The sequence below is a fragment of the Musca autumnalis genome, unplaced genomic scaffold, assembly GCF_047663935.1.
Source record: "Musca autumnalis isolate F117 unplaced genomic scaffold, ASM4766393v1 scaffold_3, whole genome shotgun sequence".
Classification (NCBI taxonomy): domain Eukaryota; kingdom Metazoa; phylum Arthropoda; class Insecta; order Diptera; family Muscidae; genus Musca; species Musca autumnalis.
Genome location: NW_027411866.1, coordinates 92,881,677 through 92,897,129, shown reverse-complemented (window position 1 = coordinate 92,897,129; position 15,453 = coordinate 92,881,677). Strand labels below are relative to the sequence as shown.

Here is a 15,453-nt window from a genome sequence, read left to right as displayed (position 1 = left end):
TTACACGCAGTGAGAGCACGGAATGCAAAATTTCAAAATACTTTAAATCCGGAGGTACGGTTACATAGGGACCATATCAAAACGTGCACCTATGTTCATAATTTTTGGTGGAACTGTTTTGACCACTGGGAACCCTAAGTACCACATAACAGCTAATTTTCTACAAAAAGTTGGCTTAAATCCTCAAAATACCAGAAATCGGAAGGTACCATTATGTGGGGGCTATACCAAAACATTTGCCGATATTGTTCATATTTGGCCCATTATTCCCCGCAGACACAGGCTGTGTTTGTGCAAAATTTCCAACAAAAATTGGACATGCTAAATATTAGGTCTGTACGATAACTTTGAAGTAAAAAGTACTTGCAAGTACTCAGCAAGTTCTCAGTAACTTCTCTCCACAAATTTTACTCTCTCGAAGCTAAAAATTTGCAGAAAGTTATCGAACAACAATTTGCAAAATCTTGCAAGAAGTCAACTGATTTGACAAACAAGAAAATTGTTTGTTTACGAAAATTATTTGATTATCCATTGTACAAAAATAATTCTCTTTCCATATCATAAATTAAGGGCTGGCCATCCACATAGTGTTGATACCTTAGAAATAAAATAATCACCACAAACTACTATGTTATTTTACAAAACATAATATATTTATTTATCTCTTCTCTTTTTTATCTTGTAATTATTTTAATAACCAAATGTTTGTTTATGTTTTTGCCAAGAATTGCAAAGTCCGCCACAAAACATTCGAATTTAAATCAGCTGATCAAACCTGCAAATTCATACAGAAAATTTTGCTTGCAAAAACTTGTAAGTTCTCAGTCACCAAACTCTCAAAAATTCTTTCACAATTTTCTCCTAATTCGCCCTCTTTTACTTTACAAGTTTTTTTATCTTTTGGGTTATCATACAGACCTATTGCTTTTTTTTTGCTTCACCAAAGTCGAAATAGGGTTTTCATACCAATTCAATTGATTTCAGCATTTTCGTCCATTCTTGTTTTCCCTTGTGATTCTGCTTTATGATTTGCTTGTGTGAGTGCAATTTTTATACCCTCCACCATAGTATGAAGGGTATATTAAGTTCGTTCTCCGCTTGTAACGTATTGAAGTAATAATTTGCAACCCTATAAAGTGTATATGGTAATTTCTGAGTGAAATCGGACATTTTTCAAAAAGTGTTTTAGATTGCCTTTATTTTTGATGTGATGATTGCCATGTCCATCTGTCAAAAAATCTAAAAATATACTAAAATGTTTTGCTGATGAGCAGCATCACCACAGCAAAAAATAAAGGAAATCAAAAACCGCTTTTTGAAAATGTTTGCGATTTCACTCAGAAATCACAATATATTTTTGATTAGGATAAAATTCTGATTCGATATTGCCATGTCCATCTGTCTGTCTTTTGTATTCAACAATAATTGAGCTGGAACGCTGTATTTTTGCACCAGAGTAATTTTTTTTGCCATAGGCAAAAAATTGGCTTTATATCGGCCCACGTTTGGTACAGACCCCATGTACTGGTACTTCCGGGTTTTGGGTATTTTGACGATGTTAGCTATAATTTTTAACTGAACTGGCTGTAATTTGACAATTGAGGTTCTCTGTAGCCACGAAATCTCTCCACGAAAAAACGCCAACATACATAGGTCCAAGTTTTGATATAGCCCCCACAAAAGCGTACCTCCATATAGCGGTACCGAATAACCATTTACATACTTTGGTAATCAAAGTACAGGTCGAAATTATCAGCCTATTGGAATGAAAATTACTGCAAATTAATTTAATAAAAAATGTGAAAATTTCCTTAATTTAAGTCTAGTTCTTCAGTTAGCCAATTCTACACCACTTAGGACAATAGTGTTGACATGGCGTGCCTACCGGACTAAAGTCCTATTTAGTTGTAAATATTGAATAATTTTCGACAAAACGCTCGAATTTATACATAGCGTAGTAATTCTTCATCTTACATTACTGAGCTCTCATAGATTAACCTGACATTATAAGCGAAGTGGAACTTATTCAGTTGATTGTAAAGAAATATGTAAACATGTTTTTTTTTTGCTTTCAATTTGTTAGTTTATTTATTTATCTGAAGGGTTAACAATACAACTTATGATGTACAAAGTACGAACACTAAAATTACCCTAATTACTTTTAAACTGTTCAGGACGAATACAAATTGATAATTAATGAAAACTATTTACAAAAGGACATTTTAGTATTTGAGTATTCATTTCGGGGATTATAAGGGTATATAGCTTAGGTTTACTAACCTAAAAGAAAATAAGGCAAATCAATAACAAGTTAACATCCCCCCAAAATACGCTTCAGAACCTTTGTATATACGAGTATGTATGTACATAGATACATAGATGGCATTGGTAGCTGAAACAAATAAAAACATAGCAAAATAAAATTATTTTGAAATCCTAAATATTTTATGATACTTTTGTAGTAAATCGTTGACGAATGTTTAATATCTATTTTGTTGTAAACTTTTTACTACTTACACCTAAATAGGATTAATATAGGTTCGTTATATAAAACTACAGTTACTTGTTATGCGGTTCTTAGAGAAGTTTCAGACTAAATGTTGGGATTTGTTTACATCGCACCGTCCTCATTCAACTAAAGGTGTCATGTGGCACGGTGATAGAGCCCAAAACTAATAAGAACACAAGATATTTTACAAAACGATTCGTTGTAAGCGATATCAGTACAAGGGTAAACATGCTCAGGGCCATTGAAGATGCTGAAGATCCCAAATTTCCCTTCGTTAACTGGTCTTGACAACGGCCGATGGAGTCTATATCAAGTTCGATCATTGCACGTCCGTTCACGTCCAAGGGTGAAATACAATAATTTTTCTGTAGAAATTCCGTCAGGTTGTGGGCACCCTCAACCAGTGGCCCATCCAGCAGAGTGTGTATGTGACAACCACAGGGAAAGTGATTGTTGATGAGTTGTAAATGTTCCACACCATCGACTATTATGGCATTAGGATCAGGTGTCTCCAGTATGTGGTTGCCATGCATTTTGAGATGTTTTATGTTGGCAGTGTAGGTGAAATTCAGTTCCTCAATAGCATCGATTTTATTGTTCAGTATTTGTAGTGTTTCAACTTGTGACAAACCAGTAAAAGCATCTGTACAAATAACTCCCAGGTCGGATTCTTGTAAAGTCAGTAGCAAAACATTTGTTAGGCCACGAAATGTAAAAGGTTGTACCTCCTTCAGATCCATGTATGCCAACTTTAGTAGTCCCACTGTGTCCATGCCATTAAACGCATCCGGTTCAATAGTCCGTATGCCTGAAGGAAATATCACATGACCGACGTTGGTTAGGCTGGAAAAGGCCGACGTGTCTATTTTGATCAGTGGATTGTTGCTCAAAAGTATCAGCTTAACATTGGATGTGCCAGCAAAGGCATGTGTTTCGATACGTGAAATCTGATTATGACTCAATAGAATTGTCGAAAGATTCTGCAGACCAGCAAAGGCGAACGAAGTAACTGACTGCAACGGTGTATATTGTATCGATAACTCCTTCAGGCGTGGCAACCCACGAAAAGCAAACTGTTTGACTTTGGTTATGTTATTGCCGTCCAGCGATAGTTTCTTGAGTGCTCGTAAACCTGCAAATGAATCGGGCTTTATGACCGGAAAATTGTTTTTGGTCAATGCAAGATTTTCAACGGTGGGGGGTAATTGTCTCAATGGAATCTTCTCAAGTCCACCAGTATTGCAAAGTACCTAGAGATGATAAAAGAAAGAAGAAACAAAAATAGAAAGAATTTCATTTGAAATGTTAAAAACAAACCAGCAGTTATCAGCAAACAGCCGCAACAACAACAACAATAGCAACGCTTGCAGCAACTTAGGGTAAGTTACTACAAAGATGAAGATTTCTGTAAATTTATTCTAATGATTTTACCATACAATGAAGGTCATTTCGTTACGGTGTTGTATACCACGACCGTGTTTTTTTGTTTTGTTTTCTGGGGAGTTTATAACCGCCGGTAAATTGAATCTACGTGGTTATTACTGAAAATTAAATTAAATCAAGGATTTTTTATTTTGTTTTTATTTTTTCTTTCAGTTAGGAATGTTGTTGCTTCTGTTGCCTTTGTCCAGAACGTCCGTTATATTTTCTCCCTGTATTAAAGTCGTCACAATGAACAAAGTTTCTACCTTTATATGGTACATCTGAATGTGGCATCACAATGTTCTCTTTGAGTTTTTTTCTAGCTTTAGGATGTTTCGTTAATTCTTTTATGCTTCCTACCCTACTGTGAAGTGCTTTTTTAGATAGAAATGTCGACAAGTTCTAATATTAAAAAAAATATTTGCATAGGTTGTGAAGGTGAGTGAGCCACTAAAACCTTGAAATGTCAGGTTTGAAAATCAATTTGTGGAAACATAACTGGCGTTTTAAAGTTTTCCCTTAAGCATTGTGAACTGACCCTCTAATTGAGTTTAGCTTTTTGTTTTTCCCCTCATAACAGGCCTTATATATGTATGTACATTGTTTTGCCATATATATATATGAAAATAATTAAAGTTTTGTTAATATTTAAAGTTTATTTGACGTCATTCGATACAATATCATAGACAAATAATGTAACACATCGCGTCAAGAGAAAATATAAAGAAAAAAGTATTGAGCAGCGTGTCCAACGACACCATTTGCTATACCCTACTTGTAAGCACTCAGGAAATGTAAGACAACATTACGTGGGCTACACGATAATTTTCTGGCCTAGGCAACACTTTGCAAAAAATGGAATTTACTTGTGAACATTTTCGACCGTTAATTTTTCACAATTTTCGACGTGGATAATCACGGCAAGAGTGCATCGACCAAATTAAATATTTGTATGGCGATAAAGGACCATCCTATCTCAATCGGAGTGCAAAAAAGTTTGAACGCATGAAAAATTGTATAAATCATGCTGACGACTACTTGAACAAATAAAAAAGTATCAGTTAGCTTTGCTGACAGAGATATACCCTCAGCCTGTGTATATTGAAACAATTAGGGGGTTTTAAAAATTGTGGATGTATGAACCGACAAAAATGTTGATTAGTATTAAAGATCAAAAGTTTTGCGGAGGAGATACTTAATGGATCGACATTGACCATTATGGAAGTGGATCTCCAGCCACTACATATGGTACCATAGGGGGTTTTTACACCCTTCGGGCTGTTAGCTCAAGAAGTATGGATATGCCCCTGAAAAAAATTTTACCATCCTAATTGAGGTAGCGAATGCAAGTTGCTTCAACAAAAATCTACGTGATTCGATTGCAGGTCTTAAAGTGAATTTATCCGAAATTTTGTGTTGGAGGTACCAGATTGAGTGGGCAAATATAGTCCATATTTGAACCTGATCTATATCTGGTAGATATATTAGGATGTGTAACGTATGGACCAATTCGGCCACTTCCTTCAAGAGTTACCGTACTAAAAATTTTTCCGAATTTTTTTTTAATTTTTGTGGGGGAGGTACCTGAAGGAGTGGACCGATATGGCTTATCTTCGAACTTAATTTATGTTTGGACAAAATATTACTAAGGCCAAATTTTGGATCGAATCGGCAGATCCGTTCGAGAGTTATCTTGCGCTCCAACCACCTCACACGGTGTCATAGGGTTATTTTGCAACTTTGGGGCTATTTTCTCAGGAAGTGTGGACTTGCCCCTGATGAAACTTATACCGTCGTATAGGGGGCAGTGAATACATGCTGCTAAAACAAAAATCAAAGCGATTCGAGAGCGGGTCCTAAACTGAACTTATCCCAAATTTTGTGTGGGAGGTACCGGAAGGAGTGTACCGACTGAGTCCATATTGGAAACTCATCTAAGCCTGGTAGACATTTCACGATTCGCAAAGTATGGACCATATCGGTTATTCCCTTCAACAGCTACCGCACGTACAAATTTTCCGAACATTTTCGAACTTTTGTGAGGGAGGTACCGGAAGGAGTGGACCGATATGACCCTTCTTCGAACTTAAACTAAGTTTGGGCAAAATATTACGAAAGCCAAAATTTGAACCAAATCGGTTCATCCGTTCGAGAGTTATCGTGCGCTCCAGCCAGCAGGACAGTCAGACGGACGGACATTGCTCAATCGACTCCAAATTGTCTGAAACACATTTCGTCCAAACATACTTGGGGTCTAAAACCATTATTTCGATGAGGCACATTTTCATCGTATCAAAGTGTATATACCCTCCTTAGCCTAAAGGCTGAGGGTATAAAAAACAATAAAACTATTGTTGATGGTAAATATTCGCATTTTCATTATTAGACCAGAAATTTATGGTGCCCTCGTACGCTGAGGAAAATTGTTGATGTTGTCGAACACAGACATTCAGCGTGCATGGCTGGCATGCCAACAGAACAATGGACATGCACATAGAAAACTACACACGAGTACATATCGTCGGTGTCATGCTTAAGTGTTCCATACGCCATTTTTGACTTTTTGAGATACAGGTGGTTTTCCGGTATGCTCTTTCTGAATTTCTAGTCGGCTTTCTCCTATCTGCTCTAGTTTCCGAGATATCCACGCCTCGAACACTTAAGCATGACACCGACGATATCGCTCCTTTACTCAAAGAATGACATAAGTCAAAAAATGCGACTTACTGTTTTCTTTTTTTAATTATTATTTTTACATGTCGCTTCTAAGTTCCTCGTTTTAGAGAAGTTTTAACTGTCTTAACTGGACCAAATATATATTTAAAGCAGTTTGTTATATACAAATTTGAAATAAAATATTCCCTTTTTCTGTATGTAGACTTTTTTCCTATGAATCATTCTTTTTCCAATGTTAATAAAATATTAGATTAAAGTAGTTTGTATATATTAGTTACCGTTTATGTTATGTAATAATCTAAAACTTATTGATTTTCTAAAATAGTCACAAGCTCATCTGATTACTTTGGACCTTACAACTTTCCAGAGACATTATTCAATTCTTTCTTGCAATAAATAAAACTCTTCCCCGCCTTACCGTGTTCAATTTTCGAATGTCTTTGCTTCCTAACATTTTGATGTCGCTAACGGTTTTATTGTTAACAAAATTCACATCAACGGCACCATTAAACATGCCAGAACACGACTGTGATTTCTGTTACAATATCCATTTAAAATGCAAATGCCACCAGCATAACCCCGAAATCATAAGGAGCAACAAGAACAACAAAATAGAAATCATTGAAATGAGGAGAACAGCGGTTTATTCCACATTCCCCGTCGTTGGGACATTGGCTTGCAAATACATACAAACATATAATGACTTTAAACATTCTTATGTATAGAGTATTGTTGGGTACGCTAATTCGGCACCATACTCTTCCACAGTAATGCTATTGCGATAGAGTACACAACAATGGAATTATTCCTTTGGCTCCGGCTACGGTTTGTTGTTTTGTTTCGCAAAGTTAAAACTTTTCTTATATATCATTGTCTGTTTCCGTCACTTGACTTCCCGGCCAGTTACTTTCTTCACCAAACAACAAATATTTGTTTTTCTATTTACTCTTAAACATTCCCGTCTCTTGCACGTTCCACTTTGTTAATATCTTATGTTCGCTGACGTCACAGTCATTAGTGTTATTTTGTTGACGTTTTTGTGTCTAGCATTGCAGTTCTACAATTTTGAACTAAAAGTTGTTCATTCAATTTTTATACCAAATAGACTGCAGCAGACTCCTGCTTTAGGCATGTCTAGTTGTGTATTTCTGTAGTTGTTGTTGTGTTGCTGATGATGATGATTGTGAAGACAATAAAGGCAGGCAGTTTTGGACAGTTTGGGTACTCACTTGTGTCTGGGATAAGCAGATGCACTCAGTTGGGCATGATTTCGATGATGATTCAGATAGTTGCGAATTCCATAAGCATCCGACAAATGTAATTGATGCGATGACTAACCAGGTATTGTACATTTCACGTTGCTAAACATACGAAACTCTCCAACTGCAATACAATGATGGCGACATCCACTGCAAGTACGGACAAAAGAAACAAAAAAGAAAACAAATTGAAATCGATTCAGAAAACATTGGTAGGAAATACATGCATATATACGTGTGTTCGGTTTTGTGTCTCGAACAAGAACTATGCAAATAAGTTCATTAGAATATACTTGAAATTAAATTGGGCTTTGTGGGCCTTTAACAAATGTAAGCGTCAATATTAAATAAACTTTTATGGAATGTAAATTGGAATGTACCACATGATTTGACAGAATTGATTCTAGCTTATATCTCATGTGTTATAACAAATCCTATAAAATATTGGGACTTTCTATTCAAACTAAAATTTAATGGTCTGACAGCAATATTCAAGCTAATTAGAATTGAATTTTAATTTCTAAAAGTTCTAGTCTAAAATAGCAAGGACCAGGCCTTATCATGGACTCTATTTTTTCTCAAACTACCTTTAACACACATGAAAAAAACGTACAGCTTATGACAAAAAACAAACGAAAGAGGAAAAATCAAAAACCCAATACTGAACAACATTTCAAGAGCAATAAAATAAAGACAAGGTGTATGAAAAACTATTTCCCAAAGTGCATATTCTATTTTATATCAATGATGTTTGACCTTTTTTATGTTTTTTATACCCTCCTACACCATAGTATGAATTCCCATTTGTAACGCATTGCATTATTTGCGACCGTATAAAATATACACTGAGCGTCAACGTAACTTTACACCTTTCAACAATTTTTATTGGAGCCTGAAAGCATTAAATCAACGAGTGTTTTGGTGTAATCCGGTGATATTTCCATCATTGGACCCGGGGTACTGTAATAACTCAATGGATTTGAAGTCTAGAAAGTTCACGGAGTGATCCTAGATGCATAGGAGTCAAATATAGCAACATGTTATTCATACATATGGGCGAACGCTTCAGAACCCTGCATACATACATACACCTTTGGTATTAGCCCCATTCCTCTACACTAGGGTCTTTAATATCGTATCAATATGAGTGGAAGATATTGTTCCCATATTCCTGATCCCGCAACCCGTTACTGTCATGAACATAAAGGAGACCTTACAATATTTGATTGTGTATACATCATTGTCACCGTTAAAATCTTCTTTCATATCCTTTGTACAGTTTTGGCATTTTTTGTGACCCAATCTATGAAATGGTTAGAAAGCATTAAAGGTTTACGTAACTTATTTGCAGGGATCTGAGCCGTTCATCCATATTTATGAATAACAATCTGTATTTGTATCCATTATAGTCTCTTGACTATAAATCCATTAAGTACTTGCAGAAAAAATAGATAGAATGTTAAATAGGGGCCTACTATATGACAAAATTACACGAAAGCTGTACACTGGGTCCAAAGAGGGAAATATCACCGGATTACGGTAACTTAATGCTTGCAGGTACCAATATGATGAAAAGAAATTCAAAACCCTAAATATGCTTTTATTTTGTTAAAGAAATAAACAATTTCTTACGTTTGGGAAAAGTGTCAACTTCATTTTGACGCGTCAAATTTTGCGTTATTTTGGTAATCTTTATTTAATCCCTAATGAAGCTTTGGAAGGCATTAATATTTTCTGGATTTTAGTTCACTACTAAATACTTAATATATATGTATAATATCCCTACGTCGGTGAAATAATGCAATTAATAAATAGTTGAGAGGTGTAAAGTTTATTTTGACGCTCACTGTATTTTCTTCATCAGGGAAATGTTCGTTCGTCTGTTGTAATCATCGAAACATTCAAAAAATTAAGGGTATTTTATTGATTACCTGACATAAATACATACATAAGTGTTTGGTTATTCGGGAGACGTTAGTATGTTGTATATGTACTAATTTAGGACGTATCTGTAAATACACTATTAAGTACTAAACCATGAGTAGTTACTTATGGACATTTTGTATATTTGGAATAACTGGTTCAATATGAACTCAAAAACATTTTTAACCGTCCGTCATGCACATGTTCCGATAGTCAAGTACGTAGCGCATGTATCTGGCCAGATACAGTATGTATTTCAGTACATTTATATGAAAAATATGCTCTTTTAGTGATAATATTATATTGTTATATTCTTATCACACCAGGCAGATATATATTTTCTCTTTTTTTGTTCTTATTACATGCTTAACCCGTGTAAAAGATAATTGCTTCGGGTTTCATTGCTTCCCTTTCACAATGTTTCCTATAATGAGCTGTCGAAAGTAGGTTCACACATTTATTTTTTTTTTGCACGTAGCTGCAAATTTGTACCAAATTTTCGTGGAATTCAAATAACGATGACAAAACAGGACGAAAACGATCCTTTCTCGTTTCGTTAGGAATAAATATATCAATAAAGTACAGAACTCTACGTATACGATGTATAGATGAAAAAATCTACATAAATTTTGTTTGTTGTTTTTTATGTGTTTTTTCATTAAACGATACCTTACAATATTTGTAGAGGGTACCTGGAGACTCAAACCCCTAGCTAAATTAGAAATATATTAAAATCACAGTTTAATTCGTAAAATATCTGGCCAGATACATGTGCATGACGGAGGGTTAAGGAAGTACACCAAGATCTTCCTTTGCGTTGTTTTCGAAGTTGCGTCGCACTTTGTCGCGAGTTCATATAAACTGTATTCATATAAAATAGAAGGTGTTGGCGTAGTTGGATGCATTTTATACAAGTCAGTTCACGTTTTAGTATAGCTTTTATATGACGGTACCTCCCCATTTTCGGTATTTAGAAGATTATGCCTAAGTATCTCGACCAAATTGGCTGATTTTTTTGCATTGAGGGTTCCCAGTGGACAAAAAAAAATTCTGATAAAAATTATGAGCAACGGTAACTCAGATTCTTGTTATTTTGAAGATTTTGCCTACGTTTCTCGACTCAGTGGACAAAAGACTTGTCCGGTAAAATTATGAGCATAGATCCAAGGTTTTAGCCACATTGTCCAACCAAATTAACTGATATTTGGTATTTAGTATTCGCCAGGGCTGCGAAATATTTCCACAGAGAATTGTGGGTATTTGTCCACGTTATGATATAGACTCCATGGAACGGTACCGGCCGATTTTCGGTATTTTGAAGGTTTTAGACACATTATCCACCCGAAATAACAGAAATTTTGTGTTCAGTCTTCATATATTTCTTTGTGGGCTTATTGAATGCATCAAAATGTTATCTTTAAATAAGACAATTCTCCTTAAAAAAGTTTTTTGACCGATTAATGGTAAAAATCGAAATTTCAATTTTGACTGTCCACCATTTTTTTAATTGAGATGATTAAAATTCCTTCGTTTAAAAACAATATTATTAGGTACCTCATAAGCCCTTAATATAGGTTCATTAGTTTTCGAGCTTTAGTCGACACCGCAAAAGATTTTGTTAAAAAAGGGTATAACCCCTTAATGAGGTGGTCACTGAAAAAGGTAAATAACATGTTCGTCTGCAAGCCTCTGCACTAATTTTTCTAATTTTAAATTAAATTAAAAATTGATGAACTAAGAATACAGGCCTGGGTAAATGTAAACACCGTATGATCATTACACTGTGATACAAAAGTGGACAAAATTTTTTTGCAGGGGTTCTAATGCATAAATTCGGTTTTGTGGGAGTCCACAGAAGACGAAAATACCTTTGGTTTCTTTGGGTCACTTCGGGTTTTGATTTTATAACGGTAAATGTAGTGAAAAATGGACTTTCTTGGATTTTCAACTTTAAACGGACATTACTTCTTTTTTCCTCAACCGATTTGCACACACTGTTTTTCGTTATAAAGGGGAGAGTAAATTAAAATCGGTTAACAAATGGCTAAGTAATAGTGGTTTAAGTGTGACAAAAACGCATTAAAAAACAGTAAAATGTTTTTCCTTGTGCTCTAGGCTGCGTAAATGACACCTAACAGTACAATTTTTTACTGTTAGCAAGTAGGAAATTCAGTTGGCTTTCCAAAATGGGAAAAGCCAACGAAATCGGTTGAAAAATGAATGCGTTATGGCATTTTTTGTGTTTCAACTTTTTGGTTTTTTTCATACTTTCCTTTATAACGAAAAACAGTGTATGCAAATCGGTTGAGGAAAAAAGATGTAATGTCCGTTTAAAGTTGAAAATCCAAGAAAGCCCATTTTTCACTACATTTACCGTTATAAAATGAAAAACCGAAGTGACCCAAAGAAACCAAAGGTATTTTCGTCTTCTGTGGACTCCCACAAAACCGAATTTATTCATTAGAACCCCTGCAAATTTTCACTGTAGCACAGTGTTATTTGCTTTCAAACGAATATGAAGGCATGTTTATTACCCCCAAGGCAAGTCAAAAAACACGTTTAATGACGACCGTTGCTTTAAATATTCAAATATTTGAAGATAATAAATATTGTTAATGTTGGGAAAATATGGAGAAAAATTAGGGGTTTTTGGTGCTTTTGGGCCATTATCTCAGGAAGTATGGACTTACTTTCGAAAAAAATTGTAAGTTGTTACAGGGAACGTGAAAACAACCTTCTGCAAATAAATTTTTAATGGATCCGCGATGAATCCTCATCCGAATCCAAATTTTGTGTGGGACGTTCGATATTCGAACCCTATCTATATCTGGAAGGAATTATACGATGTGCAAAGTCTGGACCAATACGATTACTCCCATCGAGATTTATCGTTCAAATCATTTTACAGAAACCTGATGATGTTTTGTGGGGGGAGGTACCCGAAGGAGTGGACTGATATGACCCATCTTCGAACGTAAAATAAATTTTAGCAAAATATTACGAAGTGCAAAATTTGGTTCTAATCGGTTGATCCGTTCGATAGTTTTTGTGCACATCAGCCAGACATACGGAGGGACAGGGCGGTAGTTAGAAATATCAGTTTCTACAAAGAAATTTTGCGTTGAGAAAAACTGTTGAAGAAACATTTGACCAATACGTAGTGAAAGAAAACTGACTTGCTGCAGTAATTTTCTTTTTTTAAATATTAGCGTTTTCTTAACCTGGAACCGATCACTTCACATGGTTTTCCATTGGATGTCGACCATATGTATATATATAAATTAAGAATTACTAATGTGGTTAAAAACTTCAAAAGGCGAAAATCGACTAGTGTACACTGTACATCTTCTATGAAGGCTATATTAAAACGTGCACCTATACCTACAATTCTCTCTAGGATTTTTTTATACCCTCCACCATAGTATGGAGGGTATATTAAGTTTGTCATTCCGTTTGTAATACATCGAACTAATCATTTGCGACCCTATAAAGTATATATATTCTTGATCAGCCTAAGATTCTAAGATGATCTAGCCATGTCCGTCTGTTGTAATCACTCTAGCGTCCGCAATAATTGAGATAGAGTGCTGAAATTTTGCACCCGAGGGTCTTTTTTCCATAGGCAGGCTATATCGGTCCACTCTTTGGTATAGCCCCCATATAACGGCACCTCCGGATTTGAGGTATTTTGACGTTTTTCGCCACATTTGCAGACCGAATTAGCTATAATTTGGCACTTAGGGTTCCTAGTGATCAAAAAACTTATATCCCAAAGGATATGGGCATAGGTCTATGTTATGGTATAGTCCCCATATAACGGTACCTCCCGATTTTCGGTATTTTGAGAATTTTAGCTACAAATTTTAACCGAACTAGCTGTAATTTGCCATTTGAGGTTCTTAGTGGTCATGAAATATCTCCACCAAGCATCGTCAACATAGGTCCATGTTTTGGTATAGCCCCCATATTACGGTACCTCCCGATTTTCGGTATTTTGAGAATTTTAGCCACAATTTGTAACCGAACTATCTGCAATTTGACATTTGAAGTTCTCAGTGGTCATGAAACATCTCCACCAAACATCGTCGACATAGGTCAATATTTTGGTATAGCCCCCATATAACGGTAACTCCCGATTTTCGGTATTTTGGGCATTTTAGTTACAATTTTTAACCGAACTTGCAGTAATTTGCCATTTGAGGTTTTCAGTGGTCATTAAACATCCCCACCAAACATCGTCAACATAGGTCCATGTTTTTGTATAGCCCCCTTATAACGGTACCTCCCAATTTTCAATATTTTGAGAATTTTAGCTACAGTTTTTAACCGAAATAGCTGTAATTTGACATTTGAAGTTCTCATAAAACATCCCCAACGAAACATCGTCAACATAGGTCCATGTTTTGGTATAGCCCCCATATAACGGTATTTTTAACCGAAACTAACTGTAATGATCGGTATTTTGAGAATTTTAGCTACAACTTTGTCACTGTGCAACAAAATATAGGTGAAAGTCTGGGGCACGGAAAATTCCTCTTGGGGAAGAAAGGCCTTGGTGGGTATATTATGAACTCCGAAGGACAGATCCGCCGTGAGTCGAACTTCCGCGTTATGGCGTGATGAAATTTTTGTTTGAGACCCTGTGGGCCATCAGGAATTAGCGTTATATCTTTGTTCACTGTTGCTTAAGTGCTCTACAAAAACAACAAACAAAGATATATTGCTAATTGATGATGGCTTACAGGGTCTCTTGCAAAAACTTCATCACGCCATAACGCTGAAGTTCTACTTACGGCGCATCTGTCCTTCGGGGTTCTTAATATACACACGCCAAGGGCTTTCATCTCCAAAAGGGATTATCTTTGCCCCATCATTTGTGTTCACAGTGTAATTCAAGCAATAGTCGAAAAGTTGTTCCACCTAAAATTGTAAAAGGACCCTAATTATTCCATTTTAATTAAGACTATTTTATGGTGGAGGGTATAAAAAGTTCGGCCCGGCCGAACTTAACGACTTTTTACTTGTTTTATATCCATATCGAATACTAAATGCCAAATTTCGGTCATTTCAGTAATATTACTATTGTCTAGCATTCACAAAACGACATATTCACTAATAGGGTTTCGCTTTAAAACTCAGCAATAACACAATTTAATGATTCTAGAAAATTTTTTTGAATGGGCAGACGAATGTTTATAAAAGGAAGCATAACAGCATAAATGTCGTACCTAACTGAGAAATGTGACAGCATCGTAAAATGCGTGAAACAAAAAATAAAAAATGTGTATAATCACTATCCGCGAATGTGCCTTTTTTAAGATTGATTGTAAGGGTGCTGCTCATTCGCAAAACCAACCAAGAGGAATAGGGTTAGGTGTCATGTACTATGAAGTGATCCAATACCCCTTCACTTTATTCAAATTTGACGAAACCGTAAAACTGAAATGAAAAGAGTGTTTCGCAAGTTGAAAGTTAACAAACACACACATAAGTGTACCTGAAAAACAACACTAAATAAAAAAACAATTTCGCATGGAAACTTTTTCCTTGTCGTACAGAGAAAATTTAAATGGATATAAACTTTGCTTTATTTTAGTCATTTTTGGATAATTATTTAATATTACTTTAACACTACTTTAAATTGAGTGACTAATGAATGAATTG

The 15,453-nt window shown here is 35.4% G+C and overlaps 1 protein-coding gene across 2 annotated transcripts in view; it reads right to left on the bottom strand.

The window, feature by feature from the left end:
- Positions 1-2,057: 2,057 nt before the first annotated feature.
- LOC141399675 (uncharacterized) overlaps positions 2,058-15,453 on the bottom strand; it is a 126,034-nt gene continuing 112,638 nt past the window's right edge. For both annotated transcript variants that reach the window (XM_073978842.1, XM_073978841.1), the window contains exons 2-3: positions 7,837-8,016; positions 2,058-3,759 (exon numbers count right to left, since the gene is read on the bottom strand). In XM_073978842.1, the coding sequence (XP_073834943.1) occupies positions 2,632-3,759; positions 7,837-7,959 (1,251 nt within the window). In that variant the 5' untranslated portion in view covers positions 7,960-8,016 and the 3' untranslated portion in view covers positions 2,058-2,631. The remainder of the gene's footprint in view (positions 3,760-7,836; positions 8,017-15,453) is intronic.